The sequence below is a fragment of the Gossypium hirsutum genome, chromosome A10 (genome assembly GCF_007990345.1).
Source record: "Gossypium hirsutum isolate 1008001.06 chromosome A10, Gossypium_hirsutum_v2.1, whole genome shotgun sequence".
NCBI lineage: Eukaryota > Viridiplantae > Streptophyta > Magnoliopsida > Malvales > Malvaceae > Gossypium > Gossypium hirsutum.
In genome coordinates, this window is record NC_053433.1 from 13,312,448 (window position 1) to 13,338,353 (window position 25,906).

At 33.8% G+C, this 25,906-nt stretch overlaps 3 protein-coding genes across 8 annotated transcripts; 2 read left to right on the top strand and 1 right to left on the bottom strand.

Moving 5' to 3' along the window:
- The first annotated feature begins 1,063 nt into the window (after positions 1 to 1,063).
- On the top strand, positions 1,064 to 3,478 carry LOC107895676 (protein CURVATURE THYLAKOID 1C, chloroplastic). Of its 4 annotated transcripts, none has more exons than XM_041078762.1 (7): positions 1,064 to 1,201; positions 1,326 to 1,433; positions 2,246 to 2,337; positions 2,659 to 2,748; positions 2,852 to 2,914; positions 3,035 to 3,072; positions 3,242 to 3,478. In XM_041078762.1, exons 1-7 carry the CDS (start codon positions 1,153 to 1,155, stop codon positions 3,291 to 3,293), a joined length of 492 nt encoding a protein of 163 aa, XP_040934696.1. In that variant the 5' UTR covers positions 1,064 to 1,152; the 3' UTR covers positions 3,294 to 3,478. The 4 variants fall into 4 exon arrangements, with proteins under 4 accessions (XP_040934696.1, XP_040934697.1, XP_040934695.1 ...); XM_041078763.1 differs by having other exon boundaries at positions 1,106 to 1,241; XM_041078761.1 differs by having other exon boundaries at positions 1,108 to 1,201; positions 1,323 to 1,433.
- A 281-nt stretch (positions 3,479 to 3,759) lies between these two features.
- LOC107897187 (protein tesmin/TSO1-like CXC 7) lies at positions 3,760 to 8,494 on the bottom strand. Of its 2 annotated transcripts, none has more exons than XM_041078760.1 (8): positions 7,919 to 8,494; positions 7,510 to 7,623; positions 6,883 to 7,060; positions 5,610 to 6,101; positions 5,334 to 5,437; positions 5,124 to 5,233; positions 4,672 to 4,939; positions 3,760 to 4,202 (listed from the first exon to the last, which is right to left on the bottom strand). In XM_041078760.1, the coding sequence occupies exons 1-8, from the start codon at positions 8,218 to 8,220 to the stop codon at positions 4,199 to 4,201; spliced, it is 1,572 nt and encodes a 523-aa protein (XP_040934694.1). In that variant the 5' UTR covers positions 8,221 to 8,494; the 3' UTR covers positions 3,760 to 4,198. The 2 variants fall into 2 exon arrangements, with proteins under 2 accessions (XP_040934694.1, XP_040934693.1); XM_041078759.1 differs by having other exon boundaries at positions 3,868 to 4,202; positions 4,611 to 4,939.
- Positions 8,495 to 9,512: 1,018 nt separating this feature from the next.
- On the top strand, positions 9,513 to 20,547 carry LOC107897186 (golgin candidate 5). 2 transcript variants are annotated; one of them, XM_016822546.2, is made up of 20 exons: positions 9,513 to 9,710; positions 10,136 to 10,362; positions 11,135 to 12,045; positions 12,575 to 12,646; positions 13,933 to 14,007; positions 15,249 to 15,363; positions 16,547 to 16,608; positions 16,706 to 16,753; positions 17,231 to 17,515; positions 17,603 to 17,662; positions 17,767 to 17,850; positions 17,947 to 18,012; positions 18,113 to 18,211; positions 18,295 to 18,513; positions 18,916 to 19,030; positions 19,099 to 19,319; positions 19,530 to 19,589; positions 19,697 to 19,810; positions 20,007 to 20,081; positions 20,194 to 20,547. In XM_016822546.2, the coding sequence occupies exons 2-20, from the start codon at positions 10,212 to 10,214 to the stop codon at positions 20,230 to 20,232; spliced, it is 2,871 nt and encodes a 956-aa protein (XP_016678035.2). In that variant the 5' UTR covers positions 9,513 to 9,710; positions 10,136 to 10,211; the 3' UTR covers positions 20,233 to 20,547. The 2 variants fall into 2 exon arrangements, with proteins under 2 accessions (XP_016678035.2, XP_040934699.1); XM_041078765.1 differs by having other exon boundaries at positions 9,518 to 9,710; positions 11,549 to 12,045.
- The last annotated feature ends 5,359 nt before the right edge of the window (positions 20,548 to 25,906 follow it).

A 25,906-nucleotide genomic window follows, 5' to 3' on the forward strand; every position in this document is an offset into this window, starting at 1 on the left:
GTTAATATGTGAGAGTATCACATCGCTGAACACTACCACATCAACATTTCAGGGCAAACTAATTAAGAATAAAATTTCTTTAAACAATATATTGATGAATTATCAAATTTATGAGTTCAATCAGTTTTGTTCATAGATGAGATGAATTATTTGTTAATAGTGGAACCTTAAAAGCTGATACATTTACCACATGAATTGGTGTAGATAGGATTGAAAAGGATTTAGTTACATAGTAATTTGTTGAAATGAATGGGCTTATTATAATGCATGTTATGAATTTGATAATACAACCAATTTTGTGTAACGAGGTGAGAAAAGCACCAAGTTCAAGTGTTAAATGAGTTTTTAAGCTTTTGATTTACAATTAATATATTAATTTGTATCTATGTTTTTTTTACTAGCTGACACATGTGCTTTAATAAAAAAATTATATAGTTAATTGAGACAAAAAATTTATATACTTAATTGACATTGAAATTAAACTTAGATATTTAATTGAGACAAAAACCTCAAATATAAATTGAAAAAACTCAAGTATTAAAGTAACATTTCAATCAAATTTAGTTACCAAATTGGGATAAAATAAAACTTAAAATACTAAAATAAACATTAAAATTAAATACAAGTACCAAATGATATATTAATCATTTTCACTAAAAAAATATTAAAATTGTGTAATTCTAAAATCTAATTAAATAGAAAAGGAATATATAAATTAAAATTGTAAGAGAAATTGGGAAACTCATCAAAGCCGTTGATATGGGTCAAATTTGATGAAAAGGTGGATTTTAAAGAAATTTAGAGAAATGAGTCCGTTTCTCTTATATTTAGTGAAATAAATTAATTTTGAAAAGAGAAAATTAGCAAAAGTTAAAAAGCGTGTTCTATATGATGTGTTTTTTAATTTTTTTTATATATTTACTCATTTGATTAAACAATTAAATATTAATCAATTCTTCTTTTACTTCCATTTATATTTTTAATTAATTTTATAAATATTGAAAATAAACATTTCCCTAAATAATTTTTAAAATCAGCATTTCCTCCAAATTTGCTCTATCAATATGAGCCATAAATCATACCGATCAAGAAAGACCCTGCTACACTAGATTTCACCCTCCTTTGATTTTGAGGCCCATATTGATTACTGCCATGCCTTTCGAACTTTCCCTGCCTCACCACAGATTTTTTTTTTTAAAAGGTCTTCCTCTCTCTCAGTGTCTCTTTTAGCTACAGCTAAGGTAAATTTAAAGTCTAAAACCCTTTTGGACTCCCACGAATATAACTCATTTTTCGGAATTGCTTTTTTTTGCGCTTTTTAGCAGGTTTTTTCATGGCTTCCCTTACTGCACACCTGCTTCCGCCATTGCTTTTACAAGATAGAAAGACCCTTTTCAGGACTTATCCAAAACTCCCAGTTTCTTATACCGGAGGTGTGGTAATCACTTTATTTATCCTAAAGCAACTGTTTTTTTTTTTAAGGTTTTACTGTAAATTTAAATATGATGGTTCAATTTGCACTTGGATTGGATTGTTTTTGGTTTGTTCATGGTTGAATTTGAGCCTTTATTTTTCATTAGGTTTCACCTTTTTATGTTAGTTATAGATTAGTATGAGATAGATATAAATCTTCATGGGTTAAAAATGAATGTCAATCTGGGGATATTATGGTTAAAATAGTTTTTTTTTTTGGGGGGGGGGAGGTGGGGAAGAATTATTGTGGGAGTTGGGCTAAAACAGTGGTAATATTGTGTGTGTGTGTGTGTGTGCGCGCGCACTTGTGTGTTTGAGTGACAGCCTGGTAATAGGATTCCTAAGGGGATATCAATGTGGTCTTTTCTAGACTAAAGTTATGACATGGAAATGAACAATTCTTGTGAAAAATGGCAATCATTGGTGTTGAGATAATCCAAGGAAGAAATTTTCAGTTAATCATCTTGGTTTGTTGTGTCGTATGCTTATCCTTCATGTCAGGCATGCCAGCCTGCGGAATGGGATTCAACTATGTTAATCCTTTGGCAGTTCCAGTGTAGGTACAGGACAATTACTTGAGAATGGTTTGGGTGTCTAAGATTTATTGCATGGGGATTATAGAGTTAGCACTTTCAGTTGTCTCTGATGTTCATCAGAAACTTGTTTGGATTGAAAACTGAAAATGTTTGGCAATTAGGTTCTATCAGTTGCAATATTTCATGCTTTGGGTAATTTACTCTTTCCCTTTTGACTTGATATTCTTGCATTGCAGGGAGGCAAAACTGTGCTGTTTGTGTGAAGGCTACCGGTGATAGCTCAGAGTCTTCTACCTCACTTAGTATTGTCAAGTCTGTGCGACATGTTGTAAGTTTCTCTTCTAGACACACACTTGCTTATCATTGTCATGATTGCACTCCATATATGCTCAAAACCTATTGAAGGGGTTGGGGGGGGGGGGACGGTTAGTACTTTGTTCAAGAAATAGGAGAATTTCTATGCTTAAATTTGATATAACTTTTACATTTCATTTCTCCTTCTGTATTTTCCAATTCTGTCTTCTTTTCTGATTTCCATAAAACAAGGAATAGTATCCATCCTCGACTCTTGCCCTTAAGAAGCGGTATTCATAAAGTATATTTCTTGTTTTTATTTTTTTCTGATTCAGCTTTAATTTGCTTGGAACAGTGGGATAAATCTGATGAAGATAGGGTAGGTCTCATTGGTCTGGGATTTGCAGCTATTGTGGCGCTGTGGACTTCAACTAATTTGATTTCGGTAATTGAGTGCTTTGAAGTTTCGAACCATATTTGTTAGTTTTGACTATTGGAGTTATAGCTCTGAGATCAAACATAAGGTCAAGTCTCTTTTACATGAACAGGTTATTGACAAATTGCCAATTATCCCAAATGTGCTGGAAATTATTGGCATACTGTTTTCTTCGGTAAGTTGGCCGAGCACGAGCTTTTGAGTTTGACCAATGCTTAATACCTCACTGGTATATATTTATGTTTCCCCATCTCCATGGAGGCTTCAAGTACTAACTCATACTTTCCTTTTTCAGTGGTTTATTTACCGGTATCTCTTGTTCAAACCAGATCGGTAAGTAGAATTCCTTGACGTTAGAGATTTGTTGATGGTGAAACCCATAGTTGTTACTTGTGCATGCAATATGATTTTTTTTGGTATATTGATGAAGAGAGCACCACTTTGAGCTGTGAATCTTTAGCTCAGGTGGAATAACATAACTCTGAACCATCTGTTTTTGCAGGGAAGAACTGTTCGAAATCATCAACAAGTCATTATCACAAATATTTGGATAGTGAATTTGAATGCTAAACAAGTAATTTAGGACCAGCCCTGCAATTCAAATGTGGTTCGTGTTGCAGTGGTGCTGAAAATGGCATCTTCTTTTATGGTGTAATCGTTTTTTCTGTATTACTGTTAAGTGTGATGCTTTTTAACTTCAAACCCAACGTAATTATAAATTACCTGAAAGTTGAGATAAGGGCCTACATTTTCTACTGTTCTTAGTCATAGAAACAGCCGAAGCATATATCTATCGAAGTTATGGGGCAGGCACACAAATGAAAATTTTCAATCGAACCAATCAAACTGAGTACTATAATTGAAATATGTTTTAGATTTCTAGACTTTTTTTTTCCTCAGCTTAAACTGTTATCTTTCTTGTTTTAGTTCAGTTTTATCATTTTAAATCGATTGAATGAAAGCAGTAAGATCAATAATTCATAGCAAAGTTATGCGCTATGCAACTTGCCAGATAATGGAGAAACAAAAGAAAAATGCTAATCTTCCTGTATTAGTGACAGTAGAAAAATCTGAGACCCCACCATCAACTGCCGTGAACTGGGTAAAGAAAATCAGGTCAGTGAAATGCAAAATAGATGTCAAATTGTAGAAATGTTTTAAGTTCGGGGTTCCTGTTTCAACTAGTTTAGTAGTCTACAGTGTACCCTTAATTGAGGCCGGTAATGCCAGCACAAATAAACGTGCCAACATTTTTCTTTATCATGAGCTTTAGGATGATTACTGCTGCCAAAAGCTCAGCATCAAGTTGAGCTAAACTTCTGTTCCTGTTTTCAGCATTGCCCATCTGAGTATTAGCAATCCTCCCGTCACGTCCCTCAGAGTTCTTGCAGATCATGGACGCACTGATTTGTCCCGTAAACAGGAAGAAGATAATGAAAGGGGAATAGAAGAGCATCATCTACCTGTGAAACCAAAAGATTTTGAAAAAACAGGATGTTAGTTTTATAAGCACAAAAACAAGGAAATATATTTGCTTTCACCTTATATTTTCTAGGTTGAGACACAGATATCATCCTGATGGTTCCGTATGACAGGCAGGAGAAGACAGCAACTCAAAGTTCATATTCTCTGCCTTGGTTGTCAGTTCCGTTCCTTTACTGTTCTAATGTCTTAATTATCTTCTAATCTATCTGCCTTAGAAGTCTTGTTATTTCCTTTCCGGTGAGTTTTATTATCTATGTTTCCTTAACTCTTCCTAGACAATCATTTTACAGAGGATATGTTGTTCAATTCAGGATATAGTTACATGTTCTCACATAACATTTCGTATCTATTAGATTGATAGATGAGATGAGGCATGGGAATCTTACTTTCATATTTTTTGAAATGATGAGTTTCTCAAGAAAGTCTAGGAAACTTGACAAAACAGACCTTTCCTGCTCTGCATAGGCATTCTTGAGGTTACGGTTCAGAATCTGGTCTCCTGAAGTAGGTTCCATCAACTGTTTATGTTTTTCATTACAGATTAATCCGACCATTCCAGGAAGTGAAGCCCTTCCTTCTTGCACATCCTTAGCAGCAAAACCCAGATTAAGGTCATCAGCTGCCCTTTTCTGAACTTGAGCTGGTCGCTCCTGGTAGTCATCTTCCTTGGCTCCAAGAATGTCACCATTCTTGTTTTCTTCTCCATCTTTCACCTCTGGTTCAGAGTATTAAAAAAAAAAAGCTTCATGTAAAGTTACAAGTCATATATAACTTTCGGCAATTTGATCTCAGATACACAATAATAAGTGAAACAGTTGACCAAGCTATCGAAAACAAAGGATAAGTGGATAGGTAAGCAACAATTAGAATATAATATTTTGGTCCTAACCAAAGTATACCTGCGAAAAGATTGGCAGCTTGAGCTAAAGCTGCGGCTTCTGCTAAAACGGCCAATCCTGAGCAGACTTTGCTTGTGTCAAGTAGATGATAGACATTAGCTACCGTCAATCTTGTACCATGATCAGATGTCACCAGTTAGTGTTTTTTTCTACAAATAGAATGCAAGACTTTCATTGAATAAACAAATAATCTCCCAGGATAATATAAACCTGTATGGATCCCTTAAAGAGCCCACCATAGCAGAATTAATTATATGACAAGTAGGGTCAACTGACAAGGTAGACGAGGGGGAAGAGCTTCTTTGTCTAATCACCTGCCAAACAAATAAGAAAAACTGTAACTTATTCAAACTGAAAGTCAACCTCTTCACATTTCACTTGTAGGAATCTTGCTGTAGGAATTAATAAATAGCAGTTTGGTATTTCTCCAACACCCAACCACAGAAAGTGAATAAAATACTCGAATGTTATATATAATATATGTACCTTTTGTAAGTCAGAGAAGCTTTGACTTGGTGAAATTTTCTCATTTGAAGGAAGCTCCTGAAGTTTCCTCTTCCTAGATTCCTGGGACAAGCGCTGACCCGATAAACCAGTGGCATCAGAAGTTGTTGTTGTAATAACCCGCTGAATGTAGATTTTTGTATCAATGCAATCACCACCAGTGATTGCCATAAGTCCCTCAGATCCTTTAAAGCTCTTGTAAAGTTTCCTGCTAGCATTGTCCATATGATAACTAGCAATCCTCCCATAACATCCCTCAGAGTTCTTACAGATAATGGACGTACTGTCTTCCTTGCAAGAAGCAGTTATCAACTCCTTGCATGCCTCAAAATTCTTGCAATCCACACATTTGCAGTTCTGAGAGCAGAAGACACTAGCTTGGAAACACTCGCAGTACCTCTTCAGGCATTCAGATTTCTTGCAGTGGCATCCCCTCTCGTGCCTCCCCACTTGTGGAGAATCTATTTTATCTCCCTACTTGCAGATCATTTGTAGTTGACCATGACCAAAAACAAAACGACAAGAAAGAAAACATTAAAAAATAATAAAAGCAGAACATAGCCTGAAAATCATTTGCATTTTAAAATCAGTTGTACAGGGTGACCTGAACTAAACCTGAAGGCCATCGTGCTGAAAGTAAGAGATGCAGAAATGTACAGATGACTTCAGCAAATTTCACTCCTCTCAATCACTCAATTCAGGGGTAATGAACTAACATTTTTTTTTGCATCCTTTACTGAAGAAGGGTTATTGTAATTGCTAAGCGTCCAACTTAAAAACAATTAGTATAGGTAGAGATGTTTAACTTAAATATAAGATCACAGGTAATTTAAGATTTAATCAATGTGAATTTAACAAGCTAGGCAGAGAAAGAAGAGCCGACAGGTATGCAAAAAACAACAAAATAAAACTTGAATTTGGTTACCATGCTAAGCATCTAACCTAAAACCAATTGGCAATAAGTAAAGAAGGCCAACTTGAAGATAATGCCTACAAGCAATCCAAGAATTAAGACAATGATATTCATGAACGGAGACAAGAAATTTTCAACATATAAACTAAGCTAAGCTACTGATTAGCAATTGCTGCATGCTACGATTCTGTATAGCAGCTTTTAACAAATGTATCCATGTGCAAAATATTTAATTTAAATGTAACTTCTCAGTTTGCAATGAGTTTATAGACATACAAAACCATCCCAAAAAAAGTATCTGAGAAAACATTTCTGGCAAATGTGAAAGATTTAGTCACATACCTCAATATCTTGAGGACTACATGGACTGCTTGAAATCTTTGGCTTGAAAGCACGTGGATTACGTTCTAAAATGATTTCGATTGCTACTTTCCGCAGATCCTCATTCTCAACATTATTGCAACAATCAGCACATGTACACCCATTACAATACTCTCCGGAAGCAAAGCAATCACAATACCTATCGATTTGTGCGTGGGAAATTTCAGAGAGGTTAAATCTTTGAAAAGAAAACGCATTGAAATGTACTACTCTATGACCAAAGTAAAAAGCGTAATGTAGCATCCAATCAACCAAATTCAAGCAGAGTTATACATTAGGTTACAGAACTTTGTCAAGCAAGAACAGATATCATAAAGAAAACTTACCGGGACCAATGCTTTGGGCACAGAGGAAAAGAGAAAGATGGATAAACAGATGGAAAATTAGTAGCAGATATATTACTATATTCTTGGATAAAAACCGAAGAATTTCATTTGAAGGCCATCATACCAGAGAAAAATAAAATTAAAAATAGTATTTGGTTTAGATCAGATCAGAAACAACAAAATTCTAACTGTTAACATGCAGCTCTATGTAGTAGCCCATGCATGAACTAAACAATTCAAAATGAAAGTACATAGAACTCACAATTTTAAGCATTTAGATTGTTTGCAACCGCATTGTTTTGGACCTTTCGGAGTACCATTGTTTGCTTTAATATTAGCCCATGGGACCGGTATTGGAGAATCTGATGACTTGGATCTTGAAATAGTTAAAACAAAAAATGGAATTAGATTTTACAATGGCAAAGAAGCTTGATTTTAAGAAACGTAAAAGTGCAAAAAGGTGCTTATAATAAAAGTAAACTTTTAATAGTAAGTACCTTTATCTATGTTCTCATTTATCTAGCCCTATTGTCTCAGCAACCAAACAGAAAACAAAGTTGATTTTAAATTTCCCTTCTTTTCTAATTTTAAAACTCCAATCAACCAAAAAAAAAAGGGGGGGGGGAAGAAAGAAAGTTTTCCAAAAAAGGAAAACAAAAACCAAAACTCACATCGAGGAAAAAGGACTCCTAGGAGACAAATGCATCTCGGAGCTCGGCTTCTCCACCGGCAACGGTGACGAAGTTGAGATGATGGGAGATAGGCCGAACTCTGTGAAGACAAGCTGCCTAGCCAAATTCTTTTTTGGCGGGAAATGTGATGATGATCTCTCTGTAACTGTAATCTTAACTGAATCGGACGTCTTTTCAACTGATTTTATCCCTTTCGGCTGGTAATAAGGAGTAGATGTGAGTGTAACTAACTCGACCCTTTTTGGCGGGAAATCTCCATTCTCAATCTCAAGTTGCTTCATTGGCCTTAGAGATTTTCGGATTCACTATGTAACGAAGGTGAAGTAAGAAGATCAATCAAATTCGAAAATCAAAATTAGAGATACCATGCTCTGCTTGATCGCTAGGAAAATGTGAGAAAAAGAAACTGTTACATACGAAAATTTGATTTGTTCGTTCCCAGAATAGTTTTTTTTTTTTCAATTTTGGTGTTTTTGAAGCAAAATCGACGAGATTGAAGATTTTTCTCTCTCCTTTCTTTCGTCTTGCTGGATTTTCGCACCAACCAAACAAGAAATCTAGGTGCTATTATATACGTACCTGAAAATCAGAGAGAGGATTTTGGAGCCAAAGTTTGAGTGCGGATAAAGCCAAGGAGCAGGGGTGGTTAAATTTAGTTCAAAAGGTCGTTAATTTAACCATTTTTTTTACGAAAATTATTCATTCTTTTATTTATTATGAGATTATATACCATAAAACTCATCAATCTTTTAATTACTTGAATATCTAATTTACATTTTTAAAAGTATTTATAAAATTATTCAAATCTGATACTAATTAAATTGAAAATTATTATAAACTTAAACTAACTAGAATTTAATTCTATAAATTAATGTAACCTTATCAACCCAAATCTAATTACTTATCAACTATAATTATTTGGCACTGAAAAATTTTTATTTTATAACCCGAGTTAAATTTTATCAAATATATTTAAATTATATTTAAAAATTAAAACAAAAAATAAAACATGTGGCTAAATTTTAATTTTATTAATTAAATAAAAAAATTTTAACTGAGGTACCAAATAATTACCCTTCCTATCAATATATAATTTTTTTTGAAGTAATTAATATATAAAATCTTTAAATTAATAAAATGATATTACTGGCCAAAAAGGAAGAATGGAATGACAGCATTTTTACCTAGATAGAACTGATAACTAAGATTAGTCTTTGAATAAAAGAGATGAAAAATAAAATGGTAAATCACACCATGATGACTCTAAAATAGGATTTCATTTTGATTTTTTTTTTTACTAAAATTTAGGGCCTATCTATAAAAATTAAAGAGAAATTTTTTGAATTAATTATAAGAAAATCTTTAAACTTTAATCAAAAGTAACAAAAAATTACAATATATCAATCACTCAATATATACATGTGCTACATCCTTAATTTTTTTTACAGTAATAATTAATTCATACAATTATTTTATTTTAAATTATTAAATTGAAAAAAGAATTAGATGAACAATAATAAGTCACCAGGGTCGTACCCATTCTAAAACTTCAGTCCCTTGGGAAAACGACGGCGTATCACCTCGAATCAATCATCTTCATCCAACCCCAAAAATAGAGAAGCAAAAAAGTAGATCGCCCCCCACCCCCTCCCCCAAAAAAAAAATTTTCTTTCCGCTTCTTTCCTCGATCCACCGAACTTTTCTTTCACTCTGTAAGCCAAAACTCTTCTTTAAAAATTAAAAAAATCTGAATCTTGCGCATTTTCTTCAGGTTCGATTTCTTACTCATGCTTCTTTTTCCGGTACTTAGAATCTCTCGTTTTCTGTAGAATATATATGTATATATATAATTCCTATCAAATCGGTTTAAAGGCGTATTCTTCTTAGTTCAGGTGTCTTTTCTTTTTCACTTTCTTTGATTTACTTATGAGTTACATGACGATAGATTAATTAATCACAACAGCGATCTTTCATAGTTTGTTTACAAATTTTCATTGTCTTCTTCTTCTTTTTTTTTTAATTTTACGTTTAGTTCCTCAATTTTCAGCGTTCTTATTTTTTTGAATGGATCGTTAATTTGCAGTTCTTTCCTTATATGCAAATTAGGATTTAGATCCTGTTGGGCTCTGATTTGAACTAGTTGGATCATTGAATTTTTATGATTTTTTATAAGTTATTTGTGGCATGTCAATGTAGGGTTCCTGATGTGCTTGAATCGGTGGATTTGAGTTTTCAGATCTAGTTGTTTTTGGTATTTATTGTTTAAAAAAAGATGGCTTGGTTCAGCGGGAAGGTGTCCTTAGGGGGCTTTCCTGATCTTGCTGGGGCAGTCAATAAGCTCCAAGAGAGTGTGAAGAATATTGAGAAGAACTTTGATACAGCTCTCGGGTTTGAGGAGAAGTCTGAATCAAGCAACAATGAAGGTACTTTTTTGTTTTACATCGCTCACATTGTTAATATTTTGTGTAATCTTTATGCATTTGGATGCAAATTTCTAGTATAAACCTATGTTAGGTTTTGCATCAAGATATTAGGTTTTTTTTTTTTTTTTTGGTAAATATTATTGGGTGCTGTCATTTTCATTTTAGGTAGCTTCTGTGAATTATTATTAGGACATTAAGTTGGAGTTGTAAAGTTTGTTAAGTAAGTGGCATGTTGCAAGGAAAGCATGCTGCTTTAGTTCCATTTTGTAGGATGTCAACTAGGAAGCTTAACTTGTAGTTTGGCGCTACTGCCTATTGGAGTGCTGATCTTGTAGTTGCAGCTGGAATCGGAAATGTGAAATATGAAAAAAAAAAAAAAAATCTTCAATTGATTATATTTACTATTCCTGAATAATCAGTGAAGGGTTGATTCTTTTATTATTTTATTTGAACTTGGAATAATCAAACAATAAAGCCTGACATGTTATCTAGGCTGTTTTGTTTTACTTTCTGTGGAATCCAATGGTGCTTGTGAAGTGCCTAACTCAATTTTCCCTTTCTTTGAAATGAATTACCTCCATATTACTATATTTGGTCACATTTCTTGCATAAAAAAGTCAATGCTGATCTAATACTTAAAGAAACACTACATGCTGGTGACTTGTTTTTGAACTTTTTTTTGTGGGAAGTCCCCCAAAAAATGATGCATGAAAGTTATAATGTGGGTTTTGAACCTGTCACATTTATGGCTTCCTGTTTGTATTCATTCCAGCCTCAGGATTGTGGTCTTCAGAAAGAAAACCACTATTTGATCCAGTTCTGGCCTTTATGGGTCAGAAAAGTGAGGAGAGTGCTCCTGAATTATCTGGAAAACTTGAATCTTCACATGCTCCTCCCGAAGTTGAGGAAAAAGAAAAGGCTGAAACTGACAGGTCTGTTCATTCTCATGTGAAAACCACTGTCGAAGAAGATAAACAAACTGATGAGTTAGAAAAAGATAACGAACATTTAGAGACTGTGAATAGAGAAGATACTGCAACTTTGGACCCCTGTAAAGCTGAATCTGAATCTGGATCAGAAACAGTTCCTGCAGAGCCTTCTGAATCTGTCAGTATGAAAGTTGAGTCGTCAGATTCTTCAGACAATGAACAACAGAAAGAAAGCTCAGATGTAGTTTCTTCTGCAGGTTCTGACTCCAAGGAAGCCAAACTAGATACTGCAGAGGTAAGCCCAGTTGAGGTTGCTGAGCCTGTGCCAGCTGAGTCTAGTACTGCGGTAGACATGCATGAAACTAATGAACAAAAGACACAAATGAACGAGATTTTAGAGAAAGGTTCTCCAATTAAATCTGAGGAATCTAGTGATAGCCAAGCTGATGCTGGCAATGGCCCTGATGAACTGACGCCCTCAAGTTCAAATTCTGTTGTCGTTGAGGAGACTAAAAGTGCCCAGGCACTTTTGTCTCCCACTGAACCGATTGTTCTTGAAAATGATGAAAGTGCTAAAACAGTTGAAGTGGACCGGCAGATTAATGATGGTGAAGCTGATGCTAAAGAAGAGTTACGCTTGAGTTCTGCAGCTGCCATATCTGACTCTGCAGATCCTATCCATGAATTGGAGAAGGTGAAGATGGAATTGAAAATGATGGAATCCGCATTGCAAGGTGCTGCAAGACAAGCTCAGGTACTTGATGTTTTCCACTGTTTTATGATGCTGTTTTAACAGAAGTTAACTAATGTTATTCTAAGTTTTCTAAGCTCCTGAGCATATTATCTTTTCTTGTTCTTCCCCACCCACAACCCACAATATGCACGTCACTTCCTCTATGATGTTCTGTGACACCAGAAGGCTTATGTTTAATGAGTTTCTTTGTTCAAGATTTGTTGTTGTTTTTTTTCTTTCTTTTTTTTTTTTGGGGGGGGGTGGTTGGGTTTGTAAGAGGTTTAATGTCACTGTCTGCAAGGTAGATTTTCGGAGATTAGACCTTATGCTCCTGGCTTTATGTCCTATGAGAAGATGTTTTTACCACTAGCAATAGAAGGGAAACTTATACCTTTGATTTATTTGGCTATGAACTTCACTTTCTCTTTTATGTGTTTCACTTGTGATACCTTGTGCTACATTTGTTCTGAGAGAAAGGGCACCGGAGGAAAAAAACCTTTATATTATCTGTCCTGTTGAAATCTCTAATTTATATTTGTTTCATTTTCAGGCAAAAGCTGATGAAATTTCTAAGCTCATGAATGAGAATGAGCAGCTTAAAGCTGTAATTGAGGATTTGAAGGTATATACAGGCATTTCCTCCCCCAAGATGATTTAACATAGTTTGGTTTGTCTCTATGCTAATGATAACTAGATATGTTTTGTTCTGTCTGTTGACTTTTGGTGCTTGAAATGAGCATCTCAGTAGAGATTAAAATGAACAAAGTCCAACTTATCAATCAGAAGATGTGGCTCAAAGTCACAGGTGTTACCATGGCTGATGTATGATAAAATATTGATGGCTAAATGTTTTTCTGATCTTCATTTTTCCGTTTGAAACACTCTTATGTTTTATTGTCATTGGTCAAGCTTTCATTTGTTTTGCATGTGGTTTACTTCCATGCATAAAAGTCAATATAAACCTTTACAAACCTTAGTATCATCAATTTCTAAATGTATCTTTAAGTTGGATGTCTTATAGATGATAGATGGTGGAATCTCTCATATAAGAAAATTTTTATTATATATTATTTTGCATGGTGTTTGTGTTGGGCTTGAGGTGGGCCCCCATGGTATTCTTTTCTTCCCTCACCCATGATGTATGAGCATATTTGCGGTAAAATGCTGCTTTATATGTATTATGAACGTCTGTCTTAGCAGTGGTTTGAGTTCTTTTTATGCATATCATTCTCTATGATGGGGACTATTCTTATCTTTGATTTTTATTTATAGCTCAACTTTTTTTGAGAAGTTAACAAGGATTGTTTGTCGGTGCAGTTGTCAGTTGAATAAGTTTAATGGTGTAAATACCTACTAACACATTTCAATGAGAATACATGTATATTTTACTTTGTTATGTTCTTTCTATTGCTTCCCATGATATATCATTCAAATTGCTGTAACCTATATCTTAATTTGTAACTGTATGACACTGTCATTTGTAGCACATTTGGTTGGCATAAACGGCAAACTAATTCTAGCCTCATTGAGTGAGGCACGGGGGTTTTGCAGTTTGGTTCAATGACTTGCTAGTCCTTAAAATAGTCTGTAACAATCATACCAGTAAATGTCCTGAACAGCCATTTGGGTCCCCCCCCCCAAAAAAAAAAGGAACAGCTCTAAAAAGTTCCTAAAATACCCTTGCAACCAACTGCCACTAACAATTCTCATTCAAATTTCCCCCTGGATATAATAAGTCAATCCCTTTCTACTAGTCTTCTTTTCATTTGTTGTTCAAGATTAATTATCCGACAGTTGAATATTGAGTGATTACTACTTCAAATTAGATATTTAGAGAGATACTCTATTGCCTTTATCCTAATGACAATGAACAAAGATAGCAAATTAATAGCTGAAAGCTTGGAACAGAGAAAATCCAATGAAGCAGAAATGGAGTCTTTGCGAGAGGAATATCATCAAAGGGTTTCGATTCTTGAAAGGAAGGTATGTTCCATGCATTCATCTCCTTTCTTTTTCTTGATTTCTATATTAATTGCTTGTTTATATTCCTTGTGATATTGTTATTGACAAATGTTAGGACTTTCTCCTGAAGCTTGAATCAGTATTGGTTTTTTTTTTTTTTTTTGTGTGGTTTAAAATTTTGAAGTGGTGATTGAACTGGTCCTTTAGAGAGTGAACATAATGAACTGTTATCAATAGCATATCTTGGTTATATAGGAAGGCATACCTTTCTTTGGGCTGCACATGAGGGCATGCCCCCTGAAGTTCAAGTCTAGGACCCCTCAGTTAAAACTCCAGAATCTTTTATATATCTATATTTATTTAGATGATTCAGATGCCACTTTCTTTGTTGCTTTCCCTTGTGCATGCATATTTGATGTCTATCAACTATATGGTCCTTTCATACTATGTTTCTAGTTTGTTGAGTGCTCAAAATTGATTGAAGGCAAGAAGCATATAAGTTGTTAATGTCAAATACCTAGTGAAATTGATTGCATAAATACTATCATATTGCAGCAAGTTTGGAGTCAAGGATTATTTTGTTGAGGTTTATCGTAATTACATTTTGTAAAGCTAATTGATAATTTCTTATATCCATTATGTATTTCTGTTGAAAAATAAAAGGAGTATATGGGCAACTGAGTTCAACTTGTGGTTATAAAAATCCTTTATTAATGTTTTGTAGTGTCTGTAGCCTCTCAATATAGTTTATAAATTAATAATTTAGTTTTATGGAACAGGTTCACCGATAAGAATTCCACTTTTCAATTGTCTCAATATCTCGTCTCTGAAGGAGAATTTTTGTCATATCTTTTAGGAGTGTATTGGGTTAAATGTTTATTATGGATTATGTCTATGAGATAAAGTATGGTATCTAGTTTTCAGTACTTTTACTCTCTTTCTCATTCTTATAGGAGCAACGGCAATGGTTTCCCCACAATAATATTGTACTTTCTTTTTACTTTTTACTATGCTGTGATTATCTCCATTACCTAAAAAGCAGTGTCTTGCTTGAGATCTGATTCATTTAGGGTAATTTAGAAAAGGTGCTAAATGACATGTAGTTTGCCCCCAATAGTTGCAGTTATTTGAAAATGGTGTCAATGCATTGCTTGCTTTCATAGAAGTTGGTGATAAGTGGACAGGTATTCTAGGCAAAGGTTGTTTTTGTTAGCTCAAGTATAATGTTTTTTACAGTTGTCTCTTGGTATGTGCTTTTCCAGGTTTATGCCTTGACTAAAGAAAGGGATACTCTTCGAAGAGAGCAGAATAAAAAAAGTGATGCTGCTGCTCTTTTGAAGGAAAAAGATGAAATAATTAATCAAGTCATGGCTGAAGGTGAGATCTTCAAAATCCTATTTACATTTGATGTGATGCTCTGCGGCATTTTTTTCCCCCTTGTTCAAAACGATATTATTTTCCTCTATTAGATATCTTGGCACTTGTTAGATAGTCCTCGTGTCTTTTCTTTGTAACAGATTTTCTGTTAAAAGTTCCCAACTATAATGGAGAATAATATATATATTTATATGGGCACATTCATTATCAAGAAATAACTTGACTAGGATTTTCTGCAATACATTAGGTGGACGGGTATAGGTTGTAAATAAGAACTCTTCAATGAGAGGGTTTAAAGATCTCTGTCTATACGACCAATTCCTTGCCCACCTAACCCTCACATGGGGCTATGATTTAATGGAGGCTTCTATAATTTATTATAGAAATTTAGAGGGTAATTGGATGAAAATTACTAGGGTAGTAATTACATCCTCTTGAAATTACAAGAAATTATAATTCTCTAGACATGTTTGTCTAATAGAGTGTAATTCCTTATCTAGCATTAAACACGTACTCCTTGTGATCACCGACTGGCCATTAGCTAAGTACAAATAATTAATAATAAATACTATGTAATTTAGTTGGAACTTGTATAAATAATTTGTAATAAATACTATTTAATGTAGTTTATTATTAGTAAGTCAAAACATATGAGAAATTATCTCTCTTCAATAAAAATTTCAGATTATTTAAACATGATTAGTAAAATAATATATAATTATATTTAAAAATAAAATATATGCCATAAAATAAAATATCATTATTGCTCTATAAAAATAACATTTTAAACTTAAATCATGTAGGGGCATGTTTGGAAAGCCATAAGGAAATTGAATTTGAGTGTAATTGTTTGTAATTACCTGTGTAATTACTCCAATTCTTTGGGGGAGGATGAGAATTGGAGAGTGTAACTGGAGTATTCTAATTACACTCACTTTGGTGGGACCCGCTGATTACAGTGGTTACCCAAACATACCTCACAAGTGTAGTTACAAGCAGTTACATCTAATTCAATCACTAGGTGGATTTCCAAATGCACCTTTAGTGTAAAAAGAGTACCCTTGGTGTATCTACTTCTGTGCCTCGTTCAGATTTTAGTTAGTTGGATGATTATTGAGCAAACCTAGTTCCCTTCTAGGCTATGAGTTCTTATTGCTAAATATTTATTTCTCTCTCCTCTCAGGTGAAGAGCTTTCAAAGAAGCAGGCCGCTCAAGAAGCTCAAATCAGGAAATTGAGAGCTCAGGTATGCCGATATGTTTGATGGTTATTAAATTTCTGGTAAATAATCTCTTCCCTTCATTTTCTGACTATTCTTTTTTCTTGCACTTTTGATACTCTAGATTAGAGAGCTCGAAGAGGAGAAGAAAGGCCTGACTACAAAGCTTCAGGCAAGTGCATGCCTTAATATTGGAATGTAGTTGGTTGATTTCTTATCTCCCTCCTATCTTATCAATCTTATCAAGAATTCAAGATGATATGAGCTGTAATATGAGGCTATATTGCATCCAATCTTTTGCCTCTCCTAAGCAAAACATTGTCATTCAGATTTACTGTTTTTTAAATACTAATATAAGGCTTAAAGTCAGTGTTATTATATCATTTGATTGTGTTCACTATAATTGTGAACACTGTTTGGCATGGGCCTTTTGTTTCATAGTCTGTATCCATACTTTTGGTACCTGGTTTTATATTTGAGATTTTCAGTTGAGTTAGTATTTGATAACTGGCAATGGAAAATTTTAATTCCACAAGCAGGATTATGTCACTTTTTTGGGTTTATTTTTGTCTGAGCTCCTTTGAATTTCATAAAAAGAATTGTCATTTATTTCAACTTGTTCATAGTATGCTCCTTGCTATGCTTTCAGGTTGAAGAGAACAAGGTAGAGAGTATCAAAAAGGACAAAACTGCTACAGAGAAGTTGCTTCAGGAAACAATTGAAAAACACCAAGCAGAACTTGCAGCTCAGAAAGACTTTTATACAAATGCTCTAAATGCTGCAAAGGAGGCTGAAGCACTAGCTGAGGCACGTGCCAACAATGAAGCCAGAACTGAACTGGAGAGTCGATTAAGAGAGGCTGAAGAACGTGAAGCCATGCTAGTACAGACGCTTGAAGAGTTAAGACAAACCTTAAGCAGAAAGGAGCAGCAGGTTTTTCATTTTATTAATTGATATTCTAGATTTTGTCATGCTAATATATGACAAGTATGATGTTATTGCTATTTTCTAACAATGTAGGCAGTATTTAGAGAAGACATGCTTCGCAGGGACATCGAAGATCTTCAAAAACGTTATCAGGTGCACTGATCTTGTACTGACCTAAATGGATATTAAATATTTTTGCAGTACCCTTACTTTGAGAAATTTGCTTCTAGTAGTTCACAGCTCAAATTTTGTTTTAGGCAAGTGAACGTCGGTGTGAGGAGTTGATTACACAAGTGCCTGAGTCTACAAGACCTCTTTTAAGGCAGATCGAAGCCATGCAGGTGAAATATGTTGTTCTAATGCATTCTTAACAGACTTAAGGACTATTGGTCTTCGTATTATTTGTGTATATTAATTGTTTGCTTTATTTTTACTAGGAAACAACTTCCAGAAGAGCAGAAGCTTGGGCTGCAGTGGAGAGATCTCTAAACTCTCGTCTCCAGGTATGTACAATCTGTACAATGTTATTGCATGTTATGACATAACATTTGAAGCTTACAGAGAGTCCTATTCTCATAATTATTTATTCTATTGAATGTACAGGAAGCAGAGGCAAAAGCTGCTGCTGCTGAAGAGAGAGAGCGGTCTTTGAATGATCGCTTATCTCAAACCTTATCTCGAATTAATGTTCTTGAAGCTCAGGTTCTACATCTCTGGCTAATGTATGTTTTATCTGTGGAAACATTTCTAGCTATCAGCTTAACCTTTGTTTTGCTTTGGTTCAGATTTCATGTCTTAGAGCAGAACAAACACAGATAAGCAGGTCCCTTGAGAAAGAGAGACAGAGAGCTGCTGAGAATAGACAGGAGTACCTTGCAGCGAAGGAGGAAGCAGATACTCAAGAAGGTCGGGCAAACCAGCTTGAGGAAGAAATTAGGGAACTAAGACGGAAACATAAGCAAGAGTTACAAGATGCTTATGTGCAGCAGGAACGCCTACAGCAGGTTGTGCTTTTGATTCATTGTTAGGCTGCAATTACTATAAATCTCTTTGCATGTGTTTGACCAAGCAGGTTATCTCCCTTTTATGTGTCTGTAGCTTCAAAGCAAACAATCTTCATTGAAAATGCTTTTTCCTTTAATGATGAAAAAGAAGACCATTTTGTACGCTTCATATGATTACAGATGATAAATTTCAAAAAAAAAAGAAAAGAGATTACAGATGATAAAAGTTGCATATATAATTTAGTATTTCAAAACTTCTCTCAAGTTATCGGCTGATGTTAGATGAGGCATTCTTTTGATAGCTTCTTGTGATATATGAACATGGAACCATTTTAACTGAACTGTTAGTATTTATATTTGATCTCATAGTTCAGTTTGAAGGAATCTTTTCATTTGTAACAGGAAGTAGAAAGGGAGAAAGCTGCTCGGTTAGACTTGGAAAGGACAATGCATGTGCATTCTATGGCTATATCTGAGCAAGCTCCAATGGCAAGGCACAATTCTGCTTCGGAGAATGGTATGGTGCTTCATATTATGATGTAGATGATCTTATGATATTCTTTACTTATTGTGAGACTTTTGCAGGAAGCTTGTCCCGGAAACTCTCTACTGCTAGCAGCCTAGGAAGTATGGAGGAAAGCTATTATCTGCAGGCATCATTGGACTCATCTGATGGTTTCTCTGAAAAGAGAAATATTGGAGAGGCAACATTAAGTCCGCTCTACATGAAGAGCATGACACCCAGTGCGTTTGAATCTGCCCTTCGTCAGAAGGAGGGTGAACTTGCATCCTACATGTCTCGTTTGGTATGTATTATTCTTTGAGCTCCTGAATTCAAATATAACTGTGATTCCTTGATTACATGTGTATTATTCTTTGAGCTTCTGAATCCAAATATAACTGTGATTCCTTGATTTCATGTATAAACTGTGTGTTCAACATCCTTGATTTTTAGTTGTGGGTCTTTACTCTTAATAGCTTATATATCAACTAGTTTTGTTTGGTGTTTACTTCAGTCTTCCATGGAAGCTATCCGTGACTCCTTAGCCGAGGAGTTGGTGAAAATGACAGAACAGGTGAGTTCTTCAGCTGCTACCTAGTTAAATGGGATTGGGATTTATTCATCAATGTTCTACACTTCTTCTCAAATCATTGTTGTTAAACTTGTCTACATTTGCTGCAGTGTGAAAAGTTGAAGGCAGAGGCTGCCACACTGCCTGGAATCCGGGCAGAGCTAGAAGCCTTGAGGCGGAGACATACTGCTGCGCTGGAGCTAATGGGTGAGCGTGATGAAGAGGTACATACCCTTGTAATTTTGGGAAACAAAAATTTATATTCAAGGATGTACAGAAGCAATAGTGTTATGAATATCATGTATCCTTGTGTTAATGTATTTCGGACTCATTCTGGTTTTACCATAATGAAATGAGAATATTATATGATATTGTCATTATCCATTATGTTCTTACATTTAAATTGTTGCAACTTTCCAGCTAGAGGAACTCCGAGCTGACATTGTAGACTTGAAGGAAATGTATAGAGAGCAAGTAAACTTGCTTGTGAATAAGGTATTTTCTTTTGTTTTCAAATCTTTATCTCTATTTATATCATAACATGATATTAGAAGTAGTACGCTGATTCTACAAGCTCTGCTAAAATCTGCCTTTTTGTGTTCGACAGATCCAAATAATGAATTCTTCGGCGGGTAATACATATTAAGCATATTCTTTTTTTTTTGGTGTGGTAATTTCCAAGAAATTATGTGCATGATATACTTGTAGCAGATGTAGTTAAAAAAATTTTGTTCTTAAAACTTACTGGTTCAAAGATGTGGTTTTATTGCAAGCATTTGGTTAAGTGAGAGATTCAGAGAGCAATAGCGTCCCCTTGAAAGATTTTTCTACCTTGTTGTATAGGACAAATCTTTTCTATTTCCTAGCCAACATAAAAATCGATTTTATTGCCTACTTTTTTTAAAAAAAAATAATTATATAAATTTATGTTCTTGTAATAAAGAGGATATTATTTCTTTTTTCTCCTATTGTGGCCTTATTTGGCATCCTACCCTGGCTCCCCGGCCCGGCCAAGGCTCTTATAGGTTGGGCTTTTTGGAGAAGTTTTTTTTATTTTTTATTTTGAGTTGAATTCAAATTAACAATAAAAGAATTTAGGTATAAATATATATGTATATGTACATTAACATGACTATCATTGAATTTTATTTTTATTTTTGACTTCACAGAAATAAATGCAGTGTGTTTGGTTTTAAGGTTTTGTCATTTTATCTGTATCATGTGTTGTCTAGTTCTCGTAGTTTTTAATTTTTTTAAATATCAATTAAGAAGAAATGTTGGTTTATCAACATTATTTGTGAAATTAGATTTTACAATTAATGTGGTAAGTAATTATCCATTTTTAATATAAAGTATGGTGATGTTTTATATTTTTTTAATAATCCCACTTGCAGTGGATTACATAATTTTTTTAGTATATAGTAAGAAAATTCAAAATACTTTTCCTAACATAAAAGTAAAAATTTAATTTTTATTCGAATAGTATAATGGGCTGGGTGGCTGAGAAGGGCTCAAAGTTGTTCTACGCATGCAATTTTTTGAATCAAGTAGTAGTATGATACAGCCCAACTCATACTGAATTTGGTTACTTAATTCAGTGAATAATTCGGTTTGGAGCATTTGGTGATACTAATTTAGTTGAGAATAAAAAATAGTTTTTTATTTTTAATATATGCAATATGCAGTATTTCTATTTATTTATTATCTATACTTACTAATATTCAAAGTTTTTATTGAGTTAGTGTCACTTTTGGTTGAGTTTTAACTCGGTTGTGAATTTATCAAAAATCTCTATTTTTATATAAAATTTAGAAAATAGATGTACATAATGAGATTCAAATTCAAAACATAATGACTCTATTCTCTTACAAAATTAATATTTACATTAATTTTTATAAATTTATTAGATAATTAATTTCACCCACAAGCTTAATGGTAATGTTTGGTATCACGTAGTAATGTTTAATCTATCATAAATTGAGTATGTTTTGATATGGCATGGTTAAAAGAGATAAGGATGCATTGGTTATATGTTGTGTTATAATGAAGATGATTGGTATTTTGAGTTTGTTAATGTATGATAAATTGGATGATTACGAATGTTTATAAATCGAAGGTTGATTGAATGAATTGGTATAGTTTAGGTTGATTTGTTGTTGCTAAATGTGAGGAATGTTGGATTGGAAGTTTGAAAATAGATAAATGAATGGTTAAATATGTTCTTGAATTGGTTTTATGCATAATATAAGTGTGCATTATGCACCATTTGAGGTAAAGGTTGGCTTCGTATGGAATAGGTAACATATGGTTTAAAATGTACCAAAACAAAGTCCACGTCGAGACGAAAAACTCTCCCTGTCGCAATGTCGGCTGACAATTTGTGATGTCCCAACATCGAGTGATCAAACGACGCAATGTGACAAGTTGTTTGGAGTTGTCATGACGTGGAGGAGACAACAACATGATGTTGGCCCTGGATTTTTAAAAATTTGCAATTTGGTCCCAATTCATGCTCGGGTCAACAAAAAAGCTTCGTAAGCTCGGTTAAGGTCCGAATTTAGTTGTGAATCATATTATGAATGTATTTTAGTTATAAATTTTTGACTAACATAATTTTTGTATTTTCATCGGTAATTGCTCCGGTGACATTCATAGCATTCGATAACTCGGACCCGGCGATTGAGTCAGGCGAGGGGTGTTACAGGTCTCCTATTAAATTTTGGGTTTAAGTCAATTTTTTTCTTTAAGAGTCAAGGTCGAGGCAAGTTCATCAAGGTTTGGACTGGGCGAGATCGGGGTGGAAAAAAATTCGCCCCACCCCGATTCCATCCCTAAAAAAGAGAATATTAAATAGTTGGGTGATTATTTTGTAATTTCTCATAGTTAGGTAACCATTTTTTAACTTTTAATAGTTGGGTGACCAAAAAAGAAATTTACTAAAAATTTTGAAATTTTTTAATCCAAAAACAATTTTTGCTACTCCAAATATATACCTCTCTCGGCAATAGAAACATCTTGTTTTGGCCTTTTCTTTTAAAAAATGTATTAGGCCCGAAAATACCAAGAATGGGTGAATTGGTATTTTAAAATTCTTTGCAAACTTTTCTAAATAATGAGGAAATGAAAGAAAAGTTTGGACAATTCAATTTATAGTAATTCGACCTCAATTGCCTACCTCCACTACCTTGGTATACATCAACCAAGGAATTTTCATTTCATTATAAGAATTGCTACCTTTTGAAGGAAAATGTATAACCTGTACAGTCTATATCTTTTACAAATGCTAAGATAGAGCCTTCCCTCTAGTTTTTATGTCTAAACTAAAACCCTCTAGCTTTAATGGCTTAATTAGAAACCCTTTACAATTCACTTAAGGTTTTTATACTTCAAAAACCTTAAGTAACACTTTACAACTAAGATGAAAGATGTAAACAATGAAAGCCTTTAAAAGGTGTGTATTTACAAGTGTTAGCTCTCTCTCAAAGAAAGAAAATGAGAATGATAAATAGATCTAAACAATAAGCACATAAGAGATACGTACAAGAGAGAATGAGAAATAAAGAGTTGGAGGTTTTTCTCTTGATTTCTATGCTTGGATGTTCATCTCTTGTGCCTTGAAGTGTTCTTGATATGTATAGATAACAAGTGAAATATTTGTGACTGTTTATGGCCGAAGAGATAATTTCTAGTTGTTGAAGGCATTGCAAAAAAACTTGAATTGACACAACTCATAAGATGTATGGCTAGAAGTGAACTTGTATCAATACAGAATGTATGGGTATAAGTCCTAGAGGTTTACAATTTTGCTTACTGACTTAGTCGTATCGATACTACATCCTAAACTTGTATAAAATGAGTTTAAAACTGTAACACCCCCTAACCCTTATCCGTTCCTGGAATAGGATTACGGGGCATTACCAGTCAGTACAGTTCAACTACAGTCATTAATTAAAATAAATGCTCACACTTATCATAGATTAACCATATTGTCCCTCAAATGGACCCTCGAGGTCCAATATGAGCAGTAAAATCAATCCGGGACTAATTTAAAATCACTACAAATTTTTCTCAAAATTTTAGATTTGTTTTTTATGCACAATGCCCACACGCCCGTGTGGATTTCCCGTGTCTCTGCTCGTGTGCTCTATTTAAAACCTAACATTCAAGATGCAGGGGACACACGGCCTAACTACACGCCCGTGTATAAGCCGTATGTCTCACACGGTCTGGCCACATCCCCGTGTGCCAAGCCGTGTAGGCCCAAAATGAACCTTAAATATCCAGTTTACCAACCCTACAATTTAAGATACCAACAATCCAAGAACCATGCACTCAATCACTTTGAATCACATTTAAACCTTCCCAAAACATGTCTAATTAGATATCTTATATGCCTATCCATTGGTCTCTTTTAAAGTATTTACTTACATTATCAAATACCTTAAATTCATACCAATTAAGTCAATTCCTACTAAACACCGTTACTAACCTTAATTTACTTATTTAGTCAATACATTCACAATCTAAATGGTTCTCCTGAGACATCCTAGGTACATGCAATTACCAATAAAACATGTTTTACCTCATTGAATTCGGGATTGGACTGAGATGTTGATTCAACGGTCTGACTTTAACTTATCCTGCACACGAAAACAAGTCGTACGCTTAGTATGAACTCAATGGTATTTCTATAATCCGAACACTTATTAACATAACATACACTTAAATCATATAATGATCATAAATATTCAATTATTCATTTCATGGATAAATTCTTTATAACTCATTCGATCTTTATCATCTATTAACCCGATTAGCTTTTCAAAATAAATTCACAAATCATTTAAACAATAATATTTTCCATTCATATGTCTCACTTATACTTCTTGTTCACTATTAAATTTTCAATAATAATATTCAACTATCACATTTCATTCAGTAATCTAATATAATCCAAGCTCAGTATCAGTCAATATTTTTCAGTATTAATCAATTTATCATCATCATTTAGTAACAATCAATTGATCTTTATTGTTCAGTATCGTCAGTCATTAGTAATAATCAGTTATTCAGTAACGGTCGTTTATTCATTATCAGTCAATTATTCAGTAGTAGTTAGTTATTCAGTAACAGTCATTGATTCAGTAACAGTCGATTATTCAGTGGCAGTTAATTTTCAGTATCTTTATTTACCCCTATTAACATGAGTCGGACCTAGACGGATATGTGGATCCAACCCACACACTGGGATAGCACACAGTGTTTCATCAGTCGAAGTCGGAATACACCGTGTCAGTAACGGTAATAGTAATAGTAATAGTAGCAGTACGGTACACAGAGTACCTCATCGGAACGAATCCGGAACAGTAACAGTAACAGTAAGGTACGGAGTACCTCTTCGGAACAAATCCGGAACAGCAACAGTAAGGCGACACTTATAGTGTCTCATCGACACAAAGTCAGAATATACCTGAACACTTCCAATACTATGGCATGCCAACTATATCCGACTTAGCCCGATACTGTTAATAGGGTATTTAACCAATTTTCGGTTTTCAATCAATATGTATATATTTCAATTAATCACATAATTTAGTAAATCAATACAATTCAATATAATTCAATTCACTTTTCATTAATATATAATCAAATTCCACAATAAACACTTATTCATAATTATTTCACCATATTTTCAAATCAATTCATTTCAATAATAAACACAATACCAATAATTCACACTTTAATTATTTACCATAACATTCATTCAAAATATAACTATTAATAATAAATTTTACTCTTTAATTCCAATCAATATTTATTCCTATTCAAATATTTACCTTTAAATACTTACTATACTTATCAAGTAATAAATTCAACAATTAAGTATTAAGTTCGGATTATAGAAATACAAACCATAATTTTCGAGTTATCCTTTGTCGGCTTTGTCTTTTCCTTGCCTAGCCGAGATTTTCCGGCACAACGCTAGCTACGAAAATCAATTAAATATTATCAATACACTACCATTCAATTTTTATATTGAATATTTCAATTTCTATCCAACTTTTGCCTTAATTCCGATTTAGTCTCTAAACCGAGACTAACTTTTATTATTTACATTTAGCTCAATATTTTCATTCAATTTCCACTCTAGACTTACTTCAACTCTCTAATTTCACCATAGGACTATAATTTCAAAATTCATTCAATTTAGTCCCTACCATTCAAAACTTATAATTTACTTTACAATTCAATCCTTATTTCACTTCTAACTTGAAATTCTATCAATTTAATCCCTAATTCATCATTTTATTCAACATGAA